Source organism: Ascaphus truei, chromosome 12, assembly GCF_040206685.1.
Source record: "Ascaphus truei isolate aAscTru1 chromosome 12, aAscTru1.hap1, whole genome shotgun sequence".
Lineage (NCBI taxonomy): Eukaryota > Metazoa > Chordata > Amphibia > Anura > Ascaphidae > Ascaphus > Ascaphus truei.
The window spans coordinates 21,949,148-21,973,289 of NC_134494.1; the positions used below are offsets into that span (position 1 = coordinate 21,949,148).

General features: G+C 51.5%; 1 protein-coding gene across 3 annotated transcripts in view; it reads left to right on the forward strand.

Moving 5' to 3' along the window:
* DAGLA (diacylglycerol lipase alpha) overlaps nt 1-24,142 on the forward strand; it is a 35,862-nt gene that overhangs the window by 4,475 nt on the left and 7,245 nt on the right. Inside the window, exons 1-10 of one of the 3 annotated variants that reach the window (XM_075566939.1) lie at nt 3,497-3,785; nt 16,679-16,816; nt 17,474-17,685; nt 17,830-17,931; nt 19,571-19,709; nt 22,124-22,211; nt 22,547-22,681; nt 23,064-23,141; nt 23,253-23,377; nt 23,697-23,856. In XM_075566939.1, coding sequence (XP_075423054.1) covers nt 16,722-16,816; nt 17,474-17,685; nt 17,830-17,931; nt 19,571-19,709; nt 22,124-22,211; nt 22,547-22,681; nt 23,064-23,141; nt 23,253-23,377; nt 23,697-23,856 — 1,134 coding nt within the window. In that variant the 5' untranslated portion in view covers nt 3,497-3,785; nt 16,679-16,721. Of the gene's footprint in view, nt 1-3,496; nt 3,786-16,678; nt 16,817-17,473; nt 17,686-17,829; nt 17,932-19,570; nt 19,710-22,123; nt 22,212-22,546; nt 22,682-23,063; nt 23,142-23,252; nt 23,378-23,696; nt 23,857-24,142 lie in introns of those variants that run through there. The other 2 variants (XM_075566938.1, XM_075566940.1) reach the window with 2 other exon arrangements.

The following is a 24,142-nucleotide window of genomic DNA, read 5'->3' on the forward strand; positions in this document are numbered from 1 at the left end:
CCCGCTTTTTTACAGATCCCCCCCCGCCCTTTTACAGATCCCCCCCCTCCCCGCCCTTTTACAGATCCCCCCGCCCTTTTACAGATCCCTCCCCGCTTTTTTACAGATCCCCCCCCGCCCTTTTACAGATCCCCCCCCTCCCCGCCCTTTTACAGATCCCCCCCCTCCCCGCCCTTTTACAGATCCCCCCTCCCCGCCCTTTTATAGATCCCCCCCTCCCCGCCCTTTTACAGATCCCCCCTCCCCGCCCTTTTACAGATCCCCCCCTCCCCGCCCTTTTACAGATCCCTCCCCGCCCTTTACAGATCCCCCCCCTCCGCGCCCTTTTACAGAACCCCCCCCCCCTCCGCGCCCTTTTACAGACCCCCCCCTCCGCGCCCTTTTACAGACCCTCCCCGCCCTTTTACAGACCCCCCTCCCCGCCCTTTTACAGATCCCCCCCCCTCCCCGCCCTTTTACAGATCCCCCCCCCTCCCCGCCCTTTTACAGATCCCCCCCCCTCCCCGCCCTTTTACAGATCTCCCCCCTCCCCGCCCTTTTACAGATCTCCCCCCTCCCCGCCCCTTTACAGATCCCCCCTCCCCGCCCCTTTACAGATCTCCCCCCCCCTCCCCGCCCTTTTACAGATCTCCCCCCCCGCCCTCCCCGCCCTTTACAGATCCCCCCCGCCCTCCCCGCCCTTTTACAGATCCCCCCCGCCCTCCCCGCCCTTTTACAGATCCCCCCCTCCCCGCCCTTTTACAGATCTCTCCCCGCCCTTTTACAGATCCCCCCCCCTCCCTGACCTTTTACAGATCCCCCCCCCTCCCCGCCCTTTTACAGATCCCCCCCTCCCCGCCCTTTTACAGATCCCCCGCCCCTCCCCGTCCTTTTACAGATCTCCCCCCCTCCCCGCCCTTTTAACAGATCTCCCCCCCTCCCCGCCCTTTTACAGATCTCTCCCCGCCCTTTTACAGATCTCTCCCCGCCCTTTTACAGATTTCTCCCCGCCCTTTTACAGATCCCCCCCCTTTTACAGATCCCCCCTCCCCGCCCTTTTACAGATCCCCCCCTCCCCGCCCTTTTACAGATCCCCCCCTCCCCCGCCCTTTTACAGATCCCCCCCCTCCCCGCCCTTTTACAGATCCCCCCCTCCCCGCCCTTTTACAGACCCCCCCCCCGCCCTTTTACAGATCCCCCCCCTCCCCGCCCTTTTACAGATCCCCCCCTCCCCGCCCTTTTACAGATCCCCCCCCTCCCCGCCCTTTTACAGATCCCCCCCTCCCCCGCCCTTTTACAGACCCCCCCCCCGCCCTTTTACAGACCCCCCCTCCCCGCCCTTTTACAGATCCCCCCCCCCTTTGCGCCCTTTTACAGATCCCCCCCTCCCCGCCCTTTTACAGATCCCCCCCTCCCCCGCCCTTTTACAGATCCCCCCCCTCCCCGCCCTTTTACAGATCCCCCCCCTCCCCGCCCTTTTACAGATCCCCCCCCCCTCCCCGCCCTTTTACAGATCCCCCCCTCCCCGCCCTTTTACAGATCCCCTCCCCCGCCCTTTTACAGATCCCCTCCCCGCCCTTTTACATATTCCCCCCCTCGCTGCCCTTTTACAGATCTCCTCCCCTCCCCGCCCTTTTACAGATTCCCCCCCTTCCCGCCCCCTTTTACAGATTCCCCCCCTTCCCGCCCTTTTACAGATCCCCTCCCCCCTCCCCGCCCTTTTACAGATTCCCCACCCCCCCCTCTCTCTTCCCGCATTTTTGCTGATCGCTACCCCCTTCCCCGCCCTTTTACAGGTCTCCCCCGCACCCTCCACCTGCGGGGGCGGTTCTGTACCTCCCTTACATTTATTTAATGTTGACTTTTTAATCAAATGATTATAATTATTCAAATAAAATCTATTTATTTTCTTTTAATACATGTAATTAAACTACTCAAAACTACAATACAAATGTATAACTTAATCCTATTAACCCTTTTGCTCCCAGCTTAGTAACTTGTGTCACTGCGTGTCCATTCTCTGTCCTGTGTGTGCGCTGGTGGCAATCCTGCTGTCCATATCCAATCTGTCTCTGTGCACAGGGCTCTCTTTGTCCTCTCTTGTACATCCTTAACTGTTAGTTGGAGGATGTTTGGCCTTTTCTCCCACATCATCCATCTTTTATTTATGTCCTGTAATTAGTCTCCTCCCTGCTGTTCTCTCGCTCTGTCTGGATTTTGCCATCAACTGACCATCTTCCCCATTCAAAATCCAACTGCACTTTGTGCTGCCAACTGCCGCAGAACTCGGTGCCGATGTCTCCCTCTGCCCCTCGCTGTGAAATAAATGGGTTTGCAGCTCAGCTGGCCAATGGACAAGATACGGGAGTCTTTAGCATGAGAAGAGTCTGCGGGAGAGGCGGGGGCGAGGGTCTGCGACGAGAGGGCCGAGCGAGGGTCTGCGACGAGAGGCGGAGGCGAGGGTCTGCGACGAGAGGCGGGGGCGAGGGTCTGCGACGAGAGGGCCGAGCGAGGGTCTGCGACGAGAGGCGGGGGCGAGGGTCTGCGACGAGAGGCGGGCGAGGGTCTGCAACGAGAGGCGGGGGCGAGGGTCTGCGACGAGAGGCAGGGGCGAGGGTCTGCGACGAGAGGCGGGGGCGAGGGTCTGCGACGAGAGGCGGGGGCGAGGGTCTGCGACGAGAGGCGGGCGAGGGTCTGCGACGAGAGGCGGGCGAGGGTCTGCAACGAGAGGCGGGGGCGAGGGTCTGCGACGAGAGGTGGGGGCGAGGGTCTGCGACGAGAGGTGGGGGCGAGGGTCTGCGACGAGAAGCGGGGTGAGGATCTGCGACGAGAAGCGGGGGCGAGGGTCTGCGACGAGAAGCGGGGGCGAGGGTCCGCGACGAGATGCGGGGGCGAGGGTCTGCGACGAGAGGCGGGGGCGAGGGTCTGCGACGAGAGGCGGGGCGAGGGTCTGCGACGAGAGGTGGGGGCGAGGGTCTGCGACGAGAGGCGGGGTGAGGATCTGCGACGAGAAGCGGGGGCGAGGGTCTGCGACGAGAAGCGGGGGTGAGGGTCCGCGACGAGATGCGGGGGCGAGGGTCTGCGACGAGAGGCGGGGGCGAGGGTCTGCGACGAGAGGCGGGGCGAGGGTCTGCAACGAGAGGCAGGGGCGAGGGTCTGCGACGAGAGGCGGGCGAGGGTCTGCGACGAGAGGCGGGCGAGGGTCTGCGACGAGAGGCGGGGGCGAGGGTCTGCGACGAGAGGCGGGGGCGAGGGTCTGCGACGAGAGGCGGGGCGAGGGTCTGCGACGAGAGGCGGGGTGAGGATCTGCGACGAGAAGCGGGGGCGAGGGTCTGCGACGAGAAGCGGGGGCGAGGGTCCGCGACGAGAGGCGGGGGCGAGGGTCTGCGACGAGAGGCGGGGCGAGGGTCTGCGATGAGAGGCGGGGCGAGGGTCTGCGACGAGAGGCGGGGCGAGGGTCTGCGACGAGAGGCGGGGGCGAGGGTCTGCGACGAGAGGCGGGGCGAGGGTCTGCGACGAGAGTTGGGATTCAGAAGTGGGCAGTTAATTGTTGGTACTGGACAGAGCGAGCAGCAGAGAAGAGACTGCAACACATGAAATAACTCGGTTAAATATGGGTGACAAGGAAAGCAAAGACCAACTTGGTAAATATTGATTTAAGAGTCCGAGTCCAAACATAAAGCACAGAGCGACGTGCTGGTGAAATACTGTACGGGGACAGCGGGACTTTCACCTAACAGCAGACGCTGCGACAGGACAAGCGACATTCACTGGGGGAAGAGGAATGGGAGTATACAGAGCTATGTGTAAGTTATGTGTACTAGTACTTGGCTGATTTGTATTATATTATTCGGGTTATATAGATACCACTAATCATTATGCAGTTATGTGGGTACTCGGGGACATGAGATGGAAAAGGGAACGGGATAATATTACACATCTCCCAGTAGATCTCCAATTGACATACTTGAGGTCACTCTTCCAGTAGCAATCTAATTGACACAAATATATTCACTGGTATAATAGTTTGCACTCAGTACAATTTGTTGTGTGCTGTGTCTCTGTCATCAGGACTGTTTCTGGTAACTATTTGTTTATTTCATTCCTATGGGACAAGCATCAGGATTTCATGGAGATTTCTCCATGAAATCCTGATGCTTGTCCCATAGGAATGAAATAAACAAATAGTTACCAGAAACAGTCCTGATGACAGAGACACAGCACACAACAAATTGTACTCAAATAGTGTATTAAGAATACAGGGCAACGTGTGTGTGTGTGTGTGTGTGTGTGTGTGTGTGTGTGTGTGTGTGTGTGTGTGTGTGTGTGTGTGTGTGTGTGTGTGTGTGTGTGTGTGTGTGTGTGTGTGTGTGTGTGTGTGTGTGTGTGTGTGCGCGCGCGCATGTGTGTGTTCACTGGACAGCCGTGCTGTGCCACATACTTCAATACAGTTTTTTTTAACTACTACCTTTGTGTGCTGTCTCATTTTTGCTGCACGGCTGTCCAGTGAAAACACCTTATCTATCTTACCTCTAAGGGATAAACACCAACATCTACTCCAACTCCACGTGAGTGCCAACTGCCTTACTGAATGTGTGTGTGTGTATAGATAGATGCAGAGGTATCTGTACCGTGTTAGCCGAGCTTAATAATCAAAAACGAATAGACGATACCGTTCTGTGGCTAACGAAATGCTTTTATATGAGCAAGCTTTTCCGGTGGTGATATATATATATATATATATATATATATAATGTGTGTATGTATGTATGTATTGTATTTGTATTTAGAACATGGCTGCACACTCCGTATTATGTATCCTACCGAGCGTGTCTATGCTAGATAGAAAAAAAATATACATCTTGAAGAGAAGACCAGAATGGTCTAATTATCTGCACCAGAGAAAATGAATCCAAAATGTAGGGTGTTTCTTGACCCATAACACACAGGAGCCCGACGTTTCGGGTCCCCATTTCCACAGGCTCAGTACCACAAGATTGGCGTGAAGCAGACGTGGTGCCTATATTTAAAAGGGAGCTAGATCACAACCCGGGAATTGCAGACCTGTAAGCCTGACTTAAATAGTGGGGAAACTACTTGAAGGTTTAATACGGGATAATATTCAGAAATACCTAATGGAAAACAAAATTATTCGTAATAGTCAGCATGGATTTATGAAGGATTGATCATGCCAAACTAACCTTATTTGTTTCTTTGAGGAGGTAAGTAGGAATTTAGACCAGGGTAATGCAGTTGATGTGGTCTACTTAGATTTTGTAAAGGCTTTTGCTACGGTTGCACACGAGGTTGTGTACAAAATAAAGCAAATTGGACTCTGTAAAAATATTTGCACCTGGATTGAAAACTGGTTGAAGGACAGACACCATAGAGTGGAAATAAATGGAACTTTTTCAGGTTGGGCTAAAGTTGTACGTGGAGTGGAGTACCTCAGGGATCGACCCCTGCTTTTTAACTTGTTTATTAATGACTTTGAGTTTGGCATAGAGAGCAAAGTCTCCATCTTTGCTGATGACACTAAATTGTATAACGTAGTAGAATCAGAGCAGGGTGTAATTTCTCTCCAGAAGGACTTGGAGAGACTGGAAACGTGGGCAGACTTGAAACTTGGGCAGGTAAATGGCAGATGAGCTTTAATACAGATAAATGTAAGGTTATGCATTTGGGATGCCAGAATAAACACAACTTGCAAGTTAAATGGGGATAAATTAGGAGAATCCTTGATGGAGAAGGATTTAGGAGCGCTTGTAGACAGAAGGCTTAGCAATAGTGTCCATAGTCATGCAGTACTGTAACTTCAAAGGCAAACAAGATCTTATATTGCGTTAAATGGGCAATGGATGTAAGGGACGTAAACATAATTATGCCTTTTATAAAGCATTAGTAAGACCACACCTTGAATATGGAGTACAATTTTGGGCACCACTCCTTAGAAAAGACATGTAACTAGAGAGAGTGCAGAGAAGAGCCACCAAATTAATAAAGGGGATTGATAATCTGACGTATGAGGAGAGGCTAGCTAAATTAGATTTATTTACATTAGAAAAGAGGCGTCTAAGAGGGGATATGATAACTATATACAAATATATTCAGGGACAGTACAGGGAGCTTTCAAAAGAACTATTCATCCCACGGGCAGTACAAAGGACTCGGGGGCATCCCTTAAGGTTGGAGGAAAGGAGATTTCAACAGCAACAAAGGAAAAGGTTCTTTACAGTAAGGGCAGTTACAATGTGGAATTCATTACCCATGGAGACTGTGACAGCAGATATAATAGATACCTTCAAAAAAAGGTTGGACATCTTATTCGAAAGGGAAAGTATACAGGGATATACCAAATAAGTAAACATGGGAAGGATGTTGATCCAGGGAGAAATCTGATTGCCAATTCTTGGAGTCTGGAAGGAATTTATTTTTCCCCTTATGAGATATCATTGGATGATATGTCACTGGGATTTTTTGCTTGCCTTCCTCTGGATCAATATGCTGTAAGTACAAATATATATCCTGTCATCTACATTTAGCATAGGTTGAACTTGATGGACGTTTGTCTTTTTTTCAAGCTCATCTACTATGTAAGAGTGTGTGTGTGTGTGTGTGTGTGTGTGTGTGTGTGTGTGTGTGTGTGTGTGTGTGTGTGTGTGTGTGTGTGTGTGTGTGTATATATATATATATGTGTATATATATATATATATATATATATATATATATATATAAAAATTAAGACTCTGTGTGTCATAATGTTACACACACAAGGTGTGGTGCCCAGTGGCAGGCACACTGTGTACTCACTCACTCTAGTCTGCAACTCGCACCACTGCCTGGGGTGAGCTTGGTGTAGACGCAGCTTAGTGGCACTGTACAGGCAATGGCTCGTAGGGATCCCATGTCTGTACATATATTTATGTGTGTGAGTGAGTGTGTATGAATGTAACTTTAACCCAGTGGTTTTCAACCATTTTTTTGGTTACTGAACCCCAGAATTCAAATTGTAAATTCTGGGGAATCCGAACCCTCACCACACATCTCTCGCCCAACCCCGTCTCTCTCTCCTCCCCCCATCATCGGCCCCGTCTCTCACCACCCTCACACTCTGCCCCTAACGCTCCTTCTCTCTCACACACACTCCCCCTTTCGCACACACACTCCCCCTCCCACCTGCACAAACATTCACCCCTCTTACCTATACACACACGCGCCCCCTCTCACTTACACACACACACTCCCCCCTCTCACTCCCCCCTCCCACTTACACACACACACACACTCACACTCTCCCACTTACGCACACACACACTCCCACCTACACACACACTCCCACCTACACACACACTCCTACTTACACACACACTCCCACTTACACACACACTCCCACTTACACACACACTCCCACTTACACACACACTACCACTTACACACACACTCCCACTTACACACACACTCCCACTTACACACACACTCCCACTTACACACACACTCCCACTTATACACACACTCCCACTTACACACACACACACACACTCACTCTCCCACTTACACACACACACGCTGTCCCACTTACACACACACACACACACACACACGCTGTCCCACTTACACACACACACACACACACACACTCTCCCACTTACGCACACACTCTCCCACTTACGCACACACTCTCCCACTTACACACACCCTGCTGAGAGCGCTCTCCTGCCCGATCCTTCCTCTCCTGTGAGACGAAAGTTGACGCGACTTCCGGAGCAGGCAGGGAGAGGAAGGATAGCAGTGAGCGGGCGGTTGCTGCTGTTGAGCTCGGGGGCCGCCGGGTCACTGCTATGTGGGGTGCCGCTGGGCCAGGGACAGCATGGGAGGGTTGCTCCCTGAGGGGTGCTCGCGAAACCCTGGTTGAAAATCACTTTTCCTCACTCATCAGCACTCACAGATCCAATCCACACCATCTTTCCTCTGTATTTGACTCCCTCCTCGGTCCTTCTCCTCCCACTTCCCATCCTTCCGTCAATTCTCCTCAGGCCTTCGCTGACTACGTTAAAAGAAAGCTGGATGCTATCCACAAGGAGGTTCTGTCTGTCCCCCCTCTCTGCTTTTACCTAAATCTACTTCAACTTTTGACTTCTTTTCTCCTGTTATAGTATTTATTTATAACATGTGTTACTAGGAAGTAATACATTGAGAGTTACCTCTCGTTTTCAAGTATGTCCTGGGCACAGAGTAAAACAAATAATACATGGTTACAAGTACAGTTACATAAATGAACAGGGTATACATTATATACAAGACATTGCGTGCACAGTTAAAGAAAATATATATTATGAGCGTATGAAACAGTTACAGACCAGGTTAAAATGTGAGACAGCCTTAGATTTGAAAGAACTTAAACTGGTGGTGGATGTGAGGGTCTCTGGTAGGTTGTTCCAGTTTTGGGGTGCACGGAAGGAGAAGGAGGAACGTCCGGATACTTTGTTGAGCCTTGGGACCATGAATAGTCTTTTGGAGTCTGATCTCAGGTGATAAGTGCTGCAAGTGGTAGGGGTGAGGAGCTTGTTCAGGTAGCTGGGTAGCTTGCCCATGAAGAATTTAAAGGCAAGACAGGAAAGGTGAACTTTGCGCCTAGACTCTAGTGTTGACCAATCTAGTTCTTTGAGCATTTCGCAGTGATGTGTGTTGTAGTTGCATTAGAGAACAAAACGACAAATTGAATTGTAGAGGGTGTCAAGTTTGCTAAGGTGGGTTTGAGGAGCCGAGCCATATACTATGTCTCCATAGTCAATAATTGGCATTAGCATCTGCTGTGCGATACGCTTTCTGACCAGGAGACTTAGGGAGGATTTGTTCCTGTAAAGTACCCCTAGTTTGGCATAGGTCTTGGTTGTCAGGGTATCAATGTGCATCCCGAATGTTAAGTGGGAGTCAAACCATAAGCCCAGGTATTTAAAACTAGTGACAGGTGTTAGGGTGGTGTTAGCGTTGGTTCTAATCAGGAGCTCAGTCACTGGAAGCTTTACAAATTTAGTCTTGGTCCCAAATACCATTGTTACAGTCTTGTAATGTTGGACGTTTCAAAGCTGATCTTCTCTTCTCCATTTACCACATGTCATCTCAATCCTATCCCCTCACACCTTATCAGATCTCTTGCTCCTATCTTAGTCCTCACTCTCACCCATATCCTCTCTGTCCTCTGGCACTTTCCCCCCCTCCTACAAGCATGCAGTGATCACACCTATTCTCCAAAACAACCTAGACCCTACGTGCCTTACTAACTTCCGACCTGTATCCCACTTTTGCCTCCAAACTGCTATAATGTCTTGTGTTCTCCCGTATGATCAGCTTCCTTAATTCCCATGCCCTCCTGGACCCCTCAGAATCTGGCTTTTGCACAGATCACTAAAGTAACCACTGATCTACATGATGCCAAAGTCACGTTTCCCTACTAATCGTACTCTATCTCTCTGCTGCTTTTGATACCGTTGATCACAAAATGTACTCTTTCATGCTTATTAACTCAAAATGTCCTACTTTGTCCCCACCTATATAACCTTGGTACCTAGATTTAAGTTATATTCTATTTACTGCTCCTGGTTTTGATATGCACCAATTACATGAGAATTAAATTGCACCACTAGAATTGTAATATCATCTCTATACACTGTGGTATCCGCAACAAAGCACTTGTGGTATCCGCAACTAAACTCCTGTGGTATCCGCAACAAAGCTCTATCCTGATCCTCGTCTCTGACTCTTGCTAACATGTCTTCGCCTTCTGTTGATCTGTCTGTTGGTGAACCTCAGGGTTCTGTTCTGGGACCTCTCCTTTTCTCACTCTCTACACACTATCATTTGATGACCTCATCAACTCTTTTGCCCTTCGGTATCATCTCTATGTAGATGCAACACATATACTGTATCTATCAACCCCTACCCTGACACCTACAATCCTGTCCCAAGTCTCTGATTGATTCCTGGCTATATCCTTGTGGGTGGCACTCTGCCGCCTTAAACTTAATATGTTTAAAACTGAGCTCTTCATATATCCCCCTAAATCTGGCCTAATCCCCTTTCTCTATGACAGTAAATGGTAACACCATCTATCCTGTCGCCAAAGCATGTTGCCTTGGAGTGACATTTGACACTTCCCTTTCCTTCTCCATTCACATTCATGGCTAACATTTGTCGCTTCTTCCCCCGTCATTTTGCCAAGATCCGCCATTTCCTCTGTCACGCTACTGCATGCCCTTATCCTCTCCCGTCGGGATTATTGTAACATACTGCTAACAGGCCTCCCTGCACCACAACTTTCACCTTTGCAATATATCCAAAGTTTGGCTGCTGGAATAATTTTACTTTTACCCAAAAACAATATCCACTCTTCTCCTCCTTAAATCTCTCTCCATTAGGCTGTGGCCCCGCTGCCTGCGCTGCACGCGCGTCTGCGAGACAGGCGGCGCGTGCAGCCGAGTCCCCCGGTCTGTAGAGAGCTGCAGGGGGAAAGACAGGGGGGGAGTGACGGGGGCGCGGCCGTGACATCACCTGGCAGGTTTGCCCTCATTGGCTGAACTGCCGGGGCGTGGCCTAGCGCTCCGTCGCGACCCCTGCTCTCAATTTTCTTGAGAGCAGGAGTTTCTTTCTGCGCAGCGTGGCGGCCCCCCCTCGCAGCCCCAGTGTGGGGCGGCTCTTGTCCCTGCAGCGTCCGCCACAGCAGGGCGCTGCAGTAGCCAGCGGGGACCTGACCTTACCTTTAAGGTTCTTCACTCAAGTGCTCCTTCTTACATATCAGATTTGAACGTACGTTATGCCTCTGTCGTTTCCCCTCACTGCCCCTTACCGGTGGAACACCCTCACACTCCGTATACGCCAAGCACCTTCTCTCCCCACCTGTAAGACAAACCTTAAAAGTCACCTTTTTAAGTGAAGCGTTCCAATAGCCTGGGCTCATGGCTACTGTCCCACACCTACAGCCACTGCTACCAATGACTGCCATCTACTGCACTTATTCCCTCACCTGCTGTCTCTGAAAGTCTCCCAACATTCCACTTAGCTTGTAAGGGTAAGGCAGGGATTTCCTTTCCTATTGTCTGACTTATTATATTATAATTCCCTGTACTGTATTGTCTCTTTGTAAAGGGCTGAGTACACTGTGGGTGTTTATATAAATAAAGCTATACATACATATGTGTTGTCGTCATCATCTTCAGCCCTTGTCGGTCCACTGCTGGATGAAGGCCTCACCAATGATCTCTCAGGTACTGCGGTTGCAAGTCTTTCATTGTTCCAACAAATGTTCATCATCCCATCTTACTTTTGGTCGTCTTCTTGGTCTTTTGATATCCCTTGGAATCCAGTGGAGTAACATTCCTGTTCAATGATGTAATTTCTTGCGATATGTCCGACCCACTGCCGTTTTAATTTCTTCACCCTTGTGCTGATGTCACAGATTTTTGTTTGCTTTTTAAGCCATTCATTCTTTTCCCTGTCTCTTCGGGTAATACCCAGCATGCATCTCTCCATGCTTCTTTGCATTGTTTGAAGCTTCTGATTTATCTTCATATTTAGGGTCCAAGTTTCACATCCATACGTGAGAGCACAGGCAGAATGCATTGGTCAAACTCTCCTCTTGAGGCACAGTGGAAGGTTCCTGTAACGGGGACTTATCCATGTTTAAATAAAAGCCTCTAGTGGTCTGAGAAATCCAGCAGAGAGCTGGTTAATTGCAACATGTCAATTAACCAGCTCCACCTGGGTAATCAGACAAGGGTGAAAACCTCCTGCTGGGAACAGACCCAGAGACTCCTTGGCACAGTCACAACTGTGCTGACAGAGGAGATGATGTTTTGAGCACAAAGGCTGGGCTGAGATCAAGACACCCGGACAGCAAGACGCCAGGGGACCAGACCTCTCTTCCAGGGTGCAGCCAACTCAGGAACCTGCTAGAGGCTGGCCCCTCAACGGACACCACTCCTGACCCAGAGACTGACCTGAAGGGCCACCTGCTTTGAGGTACCTCTTTAGACTTTGGGGGGGGGATAGGTTGGTACGTTGCTTTTACCCCCAACCCTACAGATAGGGACTGGAGAAGTTAGCCCCTACAAAAAGATAGGTGTTTGTATCTTATGTATATATGTATATTGCCTTAAACTGCTGTTTAAAGTGACAGGCGGAATAAAGCCATGTTTAATTTCCCCCAAATCGGTCTCCCTGAGTGTACCTCTGCACGGGTCTCTTACAGTTCCATTGTAAGATTGCGCTCCATCCCATATTCATTCTCCCGTTGATGTTATTCAAAAGGTTCCCATTTATTGTTGCTGGCCAAAGTATACATCTATATTTGTGTGTATCTGGAAGATCATTGGGGGAGGCCTTCATCCAGCAGTGGATCGGCAAGGACTGTGAAAGATGATTGATATAGTTAGTTGTGTGTATATATATATGTATGTATACATACACCCACACACACACACAGAGAACACACTGGTATTAAAGGACTATGTAGAATGTTTCTAAAAAGCAGATTTTCAATGAGTTTGTGGAGACAAAACAATGCGAAACGCGATGTGGCAATGTTCTTTAGTGACTTGGTTATCCCAATCCCAGTGATTGTTCTAGTTTGTAAATGTTAGCAGTAAGGGGTTTTTATTGTATAGAAGCTGAAAGCCCCCTGGTATACAGCGGGGGCACATCAGGGAGGGAGGTGAGACAGTGCTACAGATCTCGCGTCACTCGCTGTCTCCGGAGGTGCGGCTTAAAAAGCTTAAGGCCGCAGCTCCGGAGATAGTGCTGCCACAGTCACGCGGCGTGGGGTCCATGCCTCCAGATCGGACGCCCCGCGGAGATGGTCCGTGGGCACCAGGGCAGTCGCAGCACCTGCGGTTTGCCCCGGCGCCAACAGCAGTAAGTCTTGCTAAATCTGTACATGCAGAATGCTGCCCGCGAGGGGTCAGAGGTCACAGATCATATCTTGGGCTTGCCAAGGGTATGAGAAGGTAACGATGGGATTGGCAATTCACTAGTGGTCAGTTTTTTTTTTTTGTGCAAAATGAACCGTAGTAAACATGGGAGAAGAGTAAGGCAAAGGCCATATTTTATATTGGTTTAAGAGAGGTGGTGGGGGGGGGGGGTAGTGTACAGTCTCTCCCTGCAGAGAGTAATGACCTCCTTCCCTCCCTGCATACAGTAATGACATATTCTCTCTCTCTCTCTCTCTCTCTCTCTCTCTCTCTCGACAGTAATGATCTCTCTCTCTCTCGACAGTAATGATCGATCTCTCTCGACAGTAATGATCTCTCTCTCTCTCTCGACAGTAATGATCTCTCTCTCGACAGTAATGATCTCTCTCTCTCTCTCTCTCTCTCTCTCGACAGTAATGATTCTCTCTCTTGACAGTAATGATCGATCTCTCTCTCACTCTCTCGACAGTAATGATCTCTCGCTCTCGACAGTAATGATCTCTCTCTCTCTCGACAGTAATGATCAATCTCTCTCGACAGTAATGATCTCTCTCTCTCTCTCGACAGTAATGATCTCTCTCTCTCTCTCGACAGTAATGATCTCTCTCTCTCTCTCGACAGTAATGATCTCTCTCTCTCTCGACAGTAATGATTCTCTGTCTCTCTCTTGACTGTAATGATCGATCTCTCTCTCTCTCGACAGTAATGATCTCTCTCTCTCTCTCTCGACAGTAATGATCTCTCTCTCTCTCTCTCGACAGTAATGATCGATCTCTCTCTCTCGACAGTAATGATCGATCTCTCTGTCTGTCCATGTCCCTGTAGACAGTAATGGCCTATCTCTCTCCCTACAGACAGGAATGGTCTCTCTCTCTCCCTACAGACAGTAATGGTCTCTCTCTCTCCCTACAGACAGTAATGGTCTCTCTCTCTCCCTACAGACAGTAATGGTCTCTCTCTCTCCCTACAGACAGTAATGGTCTCTCTCTCTCCCTACAGACAGTAATGGTCTCTCTCTCTCCCTACAGACAGTAATGGTCTCTCTCTCTCCCTACAGACAGTTATGGTCTCTCTCTCCATGCAGACTGTAATGGCCCCTCTCTCTCTCCATGCAGTCTGTAATGCCCCCTCTCTATCCATGCAGTCTGTAATGGCCCCTCTCTCTCTCTCTCCATGCAGTCTGTAATGGCCCCTCACTCTCTCCATGCAGTCTGTAATGGCCCCTCTCTCTCTCCATGCAGACAGTAATGGTCTCTCTCTCTCTCCCTGCAGACTGTAATGGTCTCTCTCTCTCCCTAAAGACAGTAATGGCCTCTCTCTCTCCCTAAAGACAGTAATGGTCTCTCTCTCTCCCTGCAGACAGTAATGGTCTCTCTCTCTCCCTGCAGACTGTAATGGCCCCTCTCTCCCTAAAGACTGTAATGGCCCCTCTCTCTCTCCCTGCAGACTGTAATGGCCTCTCTCTCTCCCTGCAGACTGTAATGGCCTCTCTCTCTCTCTCCCTGCAGACTGTAATGGCCTCTCTCCATGCAGACTGTAATGGCCTCTCTCCATGCAGACTGTAATGGCCTCTCTCCCCCTACAGACAGTAATGGTCTCTCTCTCTCCCTACAGACAGTAATGGTCTCTCTCTCTCCCTACAGACAGTAATGGTCTCTCTCTCTCCCTACAGACAGTTATGGTCTCTCTCTCTCCCTACAGACAGTTATGGTCTCTCTCTCCATGCAGACTGTAATGGCCCCTCTCTCTCTCCATGCAGTCTGTAATGTCCCCTCTCTATCCATGCAGTCTGTAATGGCCCCTCTCTCTCTCTCCATGCAGTCTGTAATGGCCCCTCTCTCTCTCCATGCAGTCTGTAATGGCCCCTCTCTCTCTCCATGCAGACAGTAATGGTCTCTCTCTCTCTCCCTGCAGACTGTAATGGTCTCTCTCTCTCCCTAAAGACAGTAATGGCCTCTCTCTCTCCCTAAAGACAGTAATGGTCTCTCTCTCTCCCTGCAGACAGTAATGGTCTCTCTCTCTCCCTGCAGACTGTAATGGCCCCTCTCTCCCTAAAGACTGTAATGGCCCCTCTCTCTCTCCCTGCAGACTGTAATGGCCTCTCTCTCTCCCTGCAGACTGTAATGGCCTCTCTCTCTCTCTCCCTGCAGACTGTAATGGCCTCTCTCCATGCAGACTGTAATGGCCTCTCTCCATGCAGACTGTAATGGCCTCTCTCCCCCTACAGACAGTAATGGTCTCTCTCTCTCCCTACAGACAGTAATGGTCTCTCTCTCTCCCTACAGACAGTAATGGTCTCTCTCTCTCCCTACAGACAGTTATGGTCTCTCTCTCTCCCTACAGACAGTTATGGTCTCTCTCTCCATGCAGACTGTAATGGCCCCTCTCTCTCTCCATGCAGTCTGTAATGTCCCCTCTCTATCCATGCAGTCTGTAATGGCCCCTCTCTCTCTCTCCATGCAGTCTGTAATGGCCCCTCTCTCTCTCCATGCAGTCTGTAATGGCCCCTCTCTCTCTCCATGCAGACAGTAATGGTCTCTCTCTCTCTCTCCCTGCAGACTGTAATGGTCTCTCTCTCTCCCTAAAGACAGTAATGGTCTCTCTCTCTCCCTAAAGACAGTAATGGTCTCTCTCTCTCCCTAAAGACAGTAATGGTCTCTCTCTCTCCCTGCAGACAGTAATGGTCTCTCTCTCTCCCTGCAGACTGTAATGGCCTCTCTCTCTCTCCCTGCAGACTGTAATGGCCTCTCTCCATGCAGACTGTAATGGCCTCTCTCCATGCAGACTGTAATGGCCTCTCTCCATGCAGACTGTAATGGTCTCTCTCTCTCCCTGCAGACTGTAATGGCCCCTCTCTCTCTCCATGAAGTCTGTAATGGCCCCTCTCTCTCTCCATGCAGACTGTAATGGTCTCTCTCTCCATGCAGACTGTAATGGCCCCTCTCTCTCCATGCAGACTGTAATGGTCTCTCTCTCTCTCGCTCTCTCTCTCTCTGCAGACTGTAATGGCCCCTCTCTCTCTTTCTCCCTGCAGACTGTAATGGTCTCTCTCTCTCCATGCAGACTGTAATGGTCTCTCTCTTTCTCCCTGCAGACTGTAATGGTCTCTCTCTCTCCATGCAGACTGTAATGGTCTCTCTCCCTGCAGACTGTAATGGCCTCTCTTTCCCCTCCCTGCAGACTGTAATGGCCCCTCTCTCTCTCCATGCAGACTGTAATGGCCCCTCTCTCTCTCCATGCAGACTGTAATGGTCTCTCTCTCTCCATGCAGACTGTAATGGCCCCTCTCTCTCTCCATGCAGACTGTAATGGCCCCTCTCTCTCTCTCCCTGCAGACTGTAATGGCCTCTCTTTCCCCTCCCTGCAGACAGTAATGGCTCCCCCCTCTCTCTCTCTCCCTGCAGACAGTAATGGCTCCCCCCTCTCTCTCTCTCCCTGCAGACAGTAATGGCTCCCCCCTCTCTCTCTCTCCCTGCAGACAGTAATGGCTCCCCCCTCTCTCTCTCTCCCTGCAGACAGTAATGGCTCCCCCCTCTCTCTCTCTCCCTGCAGACAGTAATGGCTCCCCCCTCTCTCTCTCTCCCTGCAGACAGTAATGGCTCCCCCCTCTCTCTCTCTCCCTGCAGACAGTTATGGCTCCCCCCTCTCTCTCTCTCCCTGCAGACAGTAATGGCTCCCCCCTCTCTCTCTCTCCCTGCAGACAGTAATGGCTCCCCCCTCTCTCTCTCTCCCTGCAGACAGTTATGGCAGGCCGCGGTGACGCGGTGCTCGCTGCTCGCCATGCCAGGGATCGTGGTTTTCCGCCGGCGCTGGTCTGTGGGCAGCGATGATTTGGTGCTGCCAGGAATCTTCCTATTTGTGCTGCACAGCACCTGGTGAGAGAATTGTACCCTGTGTGTCAGTGCAAATGTACTTTACCTGCTAGTGCAGGAGTGTGAGGCTGTGTGTGTGGGGACCTTGCAGGGTTGTGAGGCTGTGTGGGTGGTGAGGGGGGTGTAGGGTTGTGAGGCTATGTGTCGTGTGTGTGGGCCGTGCAATGTTGGGAGGTGTGTGTCTGTGTGTGTGTGCGCACACCGTGCAGGGTTGTGAGGCAGTGTGTGTTGGGTGAGTGGGGTGGGGGAGGGGGAGGTGTGCAGGGTTCTGAGTGTGTGTGGGCTGTTCATGGCTGCGTGTGCGTGTGTGTGCGCTCGCTGTGCAGGGTTGTGAGTGTGTGTGCAGTGTATGTATGTGTGCCATGCAGGGCTGTGAAGCTGTGTGTGTGGTGGGGCTGTGCAGGGGTGTGTGTGGGCCTTGCAGGGTTGTGATTCTGTGTGTATGTGGTGGGGTCGTGCACGGGTCTGTGTGTGTGTGTATGTGTTTCTGTGTATGGGCTTGGAGGCTTGTAAGACTGTGTGTGTGTGTGTGTGTGTGTGTGTGTGTGTGTGTGTGTGTGTGTGTGTGTGTGTGTGTGGGCCGTGCACTGTTTTTGTGACTGTGTACGTGCATGCATGTTGCAAGAGTTGTGAGTCCCTGTGTGTGTGTGTGTGTTACAGGTTCGTGATCCTGTCTGTGGTCCTCTTCGGTCTGACCTACAACCCCAACGAGACATGCTCTCTGAACCTGGTGGATCACGGGCGCGGGTACCTGGGCATCCTGCTGAGCTGCATGATCGCAGAGGTGGCCATCATCTGGCTGAGCATGCGAGGGGGTATCCTATACACAGAGCCCCGGGACTCCATGCAGTATGTGCTCTACGTGCGGCTCGGTGAGTGAGCAGAGCGCGGGATGAGGGCGCTTGTAGAGCAGTAGCAAGCAGCGTAAGATATTGGCTCACGGAGCAGCACTGGGCAGCGTGCGAAATCGAAGCTTGCGGGTTGGTCACGCTGGGTGCTCTCTCTTTGCCTTTCAGCGATCCTGGTGATTGAGTTTGTTTATGCCATTGTGGGTATCGTCTGGCTCGCTCAGTATTACACGTCCTGCAATGATGTCACCGCTAAGAACGTCACGCTGGGTATGTGATGCCATGTTCTGTTCTTCACATCCTGACGTGGACACCTGCCCTCACACTCCTCCAATGCAGGGGTGGCCAACTCCAGGCCTCAAGGGCCACCAACAGGTCACGTGGTGCAGTCATTATGACTGAGCCACTGATTGAGCCACCTGTGCTGAAGCAGGGATATCCTGAACACCTTAACTGTTGGTGGCCCTTGTGGACAGGAGTTGGCCATTCCTGCTCTAATATGTCCCACCTCTCCATAGCCCCCCCTCCCCCCCCTGTCTTATATCACTGTGCAGGGTGATGTGTAAGTGGGTAGTCATACTCTGTGTGCGTGTATCTGTGTGCAGGGATGGGGGTGTACTATATGGTCATAGTGTGTGTGTGTGTAGAGACGGGGGAGTACTATATGGTCATACTCTGTGTGCGTGTATCTGTGCAGGGATGGGGTGTACTATATGTTCATACTGTGTGTGCGTGTATCTGTGTGCAGGGATGGGGTGTACTATATGTTTATACTCTGTGTGCATTGATGGTGTGTACTATATGTTCATACTCTGTGTGCAGGAATAGTGTGTACTATATGTTCATACTTTGTGTGCAGGGATGGTGTGTACTATATGTTCATTCTCTGTGTGCAGGGATGGTGTGTACTATATGTTCATACTTTGTGTGCAGGGATGGTGTGTACTAAATGTTCATACTCTGTGTGCAGGAATGGTGTGTACTATATGTTCATACTTTGTGTGCAGGGATGGTGTGTACTATATGTTCATACTCTGTGTGCAGGGATCGTGTGTACTATATGTTCGTACTCTGTGTGTGTGTGTATGTGTGTGCAGGGATGGTGTGTACTATATGTTCATACTCTGTGTGCAGGGATGGTGTGTACTATATGTTCATACTCTGTGTGCAGGGATGGTGTGTACTATATGTTCATACTCTGTGTGCAGGGACGGGGTGTACTATATGTTCATACTCTGTGTGCAGGGATGGTGTGTACTATATGTTCATACTCTGTGTGCAGGGATGGTGTGTACTATATGTTCATACTTTGTGTGCAGGGATGGTGTGTACTATATGTTCATACTCTGTGTGCAGGGATGGTGTGTACTATATGTTCATACTTTGTGTGCAGGGATGGTGTGTACTATATGTTCATACTCTGTGCAGGGACGGGGTGTACTATATGTTCATACTTTGTGTGCATGGATGGTGTGTACTATATGTTCATACTCTGTGTGCAGGGATGGTGTGTACTATATGTTCATACTTTGTGTGCAGGGACGGGGTGTACTATATGTTCATACTCTGTGTGCAGGGATGGTATGTACTATATGTTCATACTCTGTGTGCAGGGATGGTATGTACTATATGTTCATACTCTGTGTGCAGGGATGGTGTGTACTATATGTTCATACTCTGTGTGCAGGGATGGTGTGTACTATATGTTCATACTCTGTGTGCAGGGATGGTGTGTACTATATGTTCATACTCTGTGTGCAGGGATGGTGTGTACTATATGTTCATACTCTGTGTGCAGGAATAGTGTGTACTATATGTTCATACTCTGTGTGCAGGGATGGTGTGTACTATATGTTCATACTCTGTGTGCAGGGATGGTGTGTACTATATGTTCATACTCTGTGTGCAGGGATGGTGGTGTGTAACTGGGTCGTCATACTCAGCGTCTGTATCACGGTGCTCTGCGTGTTTGACCCAACCGGACGGACCTTTGTGAAGCTGCGAGCGACGAAGAGGAGGCAGCGTAACCTGCGCACCTACAACCTGCGGTGAGTGGCAGCCCCTCCCCTCTTCCAATCACACATTTGGTCGCGGCTGTCTTGCCGCCACCAAATCTCGGCTGCTGAGGGACCCTTCGCCGCTGGACACTCAGCCGCCGGCCGCTTCGCCGATTGGGTAAGTTCCTTTAAGGGGTTTTAGGGGTTGGGGTGCTGATGAGAGTTTTAGGGTATGGGGTTAGATTTTTAGGGTACGGGTAGCGTTGGTATTAGGGGTTAAGATTAGAGGTTGATAGGGTAAGGGGTAAGGTTAAGGACTTGCTTGGAGGCAAAGCGGCCGGCGGAGAGGTGTCCCGGCAGCGAGGTGAGTAACGGTTAAACGCCGGTGGCGATTTGGTTGTGGCAAAATGACTGCAACCAAATGTCCTAGACTGCCCCCCTCTGTCTTTGTCTCTGAACTGTTAGCATTGTGTGTTCCTTCCTTGGTGACCCTCCTCCTTCTCTCTGTCCCCTGTGTCACCATCCTCTCTCTCTGTCCCCTGTGTCACACCCCTCTCTCTCTCTCTGTCCCCTGTGTCACCCTCCTCTCTCTCTGTCCCCTGTGTCACCCTCCTCTCTCTCTGTCCCGTGTCACCATCCTCTCTCTCTGTCCCGTGTCACCATCCTCTCTCTCTGTCCCCTGTGTCACACCCCTCTCTCTCTGTCCCCTGTGTCACACCCCTCTCTCTCTGTCCCGTGTCACACCCCTCTCTCTCTGTCCCCTGTGTCACCCTCCTCTCTCTCTGTCCCCTGTGTCACCTGCCTCTCTCTGTCCCCTGTGTCACCCGCCTCTCTCTGTCCCCTGTGTCACCTTCCTCTCTATCTCTGTCCCCTGTGTCACCCTCCTCTCTATCTCTGTCCCCTGTGTCAACCTCCTCTCTCTCTGTCCCCTGTGTCACCCACCTCTCTCTCTGTCCCCTGTGTCACCCGCCTCTCTCTCTGTCCTCTGTGTCACCCTCCTCTCTATCTCTTTCCCTGTGTCGCCCTTCTCTCTCTCTCTGTCCCCTGTGTCACCCTCCTCTCTCTGTCCTCTGTCACCCTCCTCTCTCTGTCCTCTGTCACCCGCCTCTCTCTGTCCCCTGTGTCACCTGCCTCTCTCTGTCCCCTGTGTCACCCGCCTCTCTCTCTTTCTCCGGTGTCACCCGCCTCTCTCTCTGTCCCCTGTGTCACCCGCCTCTCTCTCTGTCCCCTGTGTCACCCGCCTCTCTCTCTGTCCCCTGTGTCACCCTCCTCTCTCTCTCTGTCCCTGTGTCACCCTCCTCTCTCTCTCTGTCCCTGTGTCACCCTCCTCTCTCTCTCTCTGTCCCCTGTGTCACCCTCCTCTCTCTCTCTGTCCCCTGTGTCACCCGCCTTTCTCTGTCCTGTGTCACCCGCCTCTCTGTCCCCTGTGTCACCCGCCTCTCTCTCTGTCCCGTGTCACCCGTCTCTCCCTGTCCCCCTGTGTCACCCTCCTCTCTATCTCTGTCCCCTGTGTCGCCCTTCTCTCTCTCTCTGTCCCCTGTGTCACCCTCCTCTCTCTCTCTCTGTCCCCTGTGTCACCCTCCTCTCTCTCTCTCTCTGTCCCCTGTGTCACCCTCCTCTCTCTCTCTCTCTGTCCCCTGTGTCACCCTCCTCTCTCTCTGTCCCATGTGTCACCCTCCTCTCTCTCTCTGTCCCCTGTGTCACCCTCCTCTCTCTCTGTCCCCTGTGTGATGAGGTCAGGGCAAGCAAAGTTACTTATGTTCAAGTGATTGGTAGTTACAGCATCGCTTACTGCGTCTCCTTTCAGTGTCTCTCTGTAGCTATCCTGCTCTCTTCCTCCCCTTTTCTTCTTCTTCTGTCCCTCACCACACCTATCCTCACTTCTCCTCTTCCTCCCTCTCCCTTCTTGTTTTGCCTCATATTACATCTCATCCCACTCTCCCCATCATCTCTCTCTACCTCTCCCTCTTTCTAACCCCGCTCCTCCTTCCTCTCATCCCACTCTCCCCATCATCTCTCTCTCCGTCTTTCTATTCCGTTCCTCCTTCCCCTCTCATCCCACTCTCCCCATGATCTCTCTCTCTCTCCCTCTTTCTATCCTGCTCCTCCTTCCCCTCTCATCCCACTCTCATCCCACTCTCCCCATGATCTCTCTCTCCCTCTTTCTATCCCGTTCCTCCTTCCCCTCTCATCTCTCTCTACCTCTCCCTCTTTCTATCCCGCTCCTCCTTCCCCTCTCATCTCATCCCACTCTTCCCATGTTCTCTCTCTCTCCCTCTTTCTAACCCCGCTCCTCCTTCCCCTCTCATCCCACTCTCCCCATCATCTCTCTCTCTCTCCCTCTTTCTATCCCGCTCCTCCTTCCCCTCTCATCTCATCCCACTCTTCCCATGATCTCCCTCTCTCTCCCTCTTTCTGACCCCTCTCCTCCTTCCCCTCTCATCACACCCCGCTCTCCCACTCAGGCACCGTCTGGAGGAGGGCCAGGCCAGCAGCTGGACGCGTCGGCTGAAAGTCTTCATGTGCTGCACTCGCACTAAGGACTCGCAGTCTGTGAGTGGGGACGGGGGAGGAGGGTACAAGAGGGGCAGAGGGTCAATGAGAGGGCGAGAAGCTCTGGGTGTGTGTTACAAGAGGGCCATTTGATGAATGAGTGCTGGTGCCTCTGGGTGGGGACGTTGCCCAGGTGTGGCAGTGTGAAATGTTATGGGAGATGGACCCCTAGTTAGTGACAGCGCTGGGTGTCGCCTGGGTGCAGGCTTCTACAGGAAACGCCCCGGGGCATTGCGTAGAAAAAGCATGGCTGGGGGCATTATCTGGGTGAGAGGGTGTTGCTGGTGACAGTATCTGTGGGTGGAGGCATCGTCCATAACACACCTCTTCCCCAGGACGCATACTCTGAGATCGCCTACCTGTTTGCAGAGTTTTTTAGAGATCTGGACATCGTTCCGTCTGACATCATTGCAGGGCTCGTCCTACTGCGCCAGCGACAGAGAGCCAAGCGCAACGCCGTGCTGGACGAGGTGTGGCAGGAGTAGGAGGGATGGAGGGGTAATTGTATTGGGGGGGGGTGTCTGGGGTGCAGGATGCGGGGGTATCTGGGGGGCAGGAGGTGGAGGGTGTGTGTCTGGTGCAAGAGGTGGGGGGGGGAGTTTATATGGAGGGTGGGGGGGTGTTGAGGGTGCAGGAGGTGGAGGATGGGGTGTAAGAGTTGGGGGGGTCCACGAGGTGGGGGGTGTTAAATGCAGGAGGTAGAGGGTTGGGTGTATCAGGTGCAAGGGGTTGGGGGAGGTGTGTGGGGTGCACGAGGTGGGGGTGAGTGTCTGGCATGCAGAAGATGTGGGGGTGTAAATGTGAAGGCGTGTGTCATGAGGTGTTGCATTTTTGTGCGTTTCTTGTTTTTAGGCTAATAATGACATTTTGGCCTTTCTGTCGGGGATGCCGGTCACCAGGAACACAAAATACCTTGACCTGAAAAATGCAGTGAGTATTACCGATCCCTTTATAGAACACCATATATCCGTATTATGCCCTCACCCTATATAGCATGCACATCATTCTATGTCCTTGTAACACCCGCTCTCTCCCCCCCAGCAAGAGATGCAGCGGTATAAGGAGGTGTGTTATTACATGCTCTTTGCACTGGCAGCGTACGGCTGGCCCATGTACCTCATCAGGAAGCCAACCTGTGGGATCTGCCGGCTTGCAGGCGCGTGCTCGTGAGTACCTGCCCCTTGTCGTCGTCCCCGCCTGCTGCCGCCTCCTCCTTTCTGTTCTACCTGCCCCCACTATGCCACACTGTCCTCTTATTTATCCTTCCTATCTCTCCCTCTTCCCTATGTATCTCGCCCTTGCTACCCCTCCCCCCAACTCCCTTTCCCCCCCCCCCCCCCCGCCCTTTGCGCAAACCTCTCCTCTTTCCTTCTCAGCGCGGTCTCTCTTGTTCCTTGCGCAATCCTTTTCTCCTTGTATGGCATCCCCCAATATCTCTCTCTTTCTCCCCTCACTCCTCCTCCTCCCCCTCTCTCCCCCACTTAGCAGTTGCTGTTGCCCGTGCACTTCACGCCCTCGCTACGCCCCAGGGGTCACCATCGAGGAGGATAACTGCTGCGGCTGTAACGCAATCGCAATCAAGCGTCACTTCCTGGATGAGAACATGAGCATGGTGGACATCGTGTATACGTCATGCCACGACGCGGTCAGTGCACCTCCTCCTCTCTCCTCATCCTCCTCCTCCTCTCTACCTCCTCCCTTTAATGTGCCCTCTTCTGCGACTCCCCCCCCCCCCTGGTTCTCCAAAGTAATTGGGGTTTCCATGGTCCTATTCATGACGTGACCAATTTCTTTAACCCTTTCAGTTTCAGGGGGGGTTCTGCAGAGGGCAGCGACAGGTTTAGATTGATGTGTGATGAGGAGGGGTGTACTAATGAACAGGTCTACTAAGGGGGTCACTCAGTTTGATGGGACTCTGTAGTTTGGGGGAC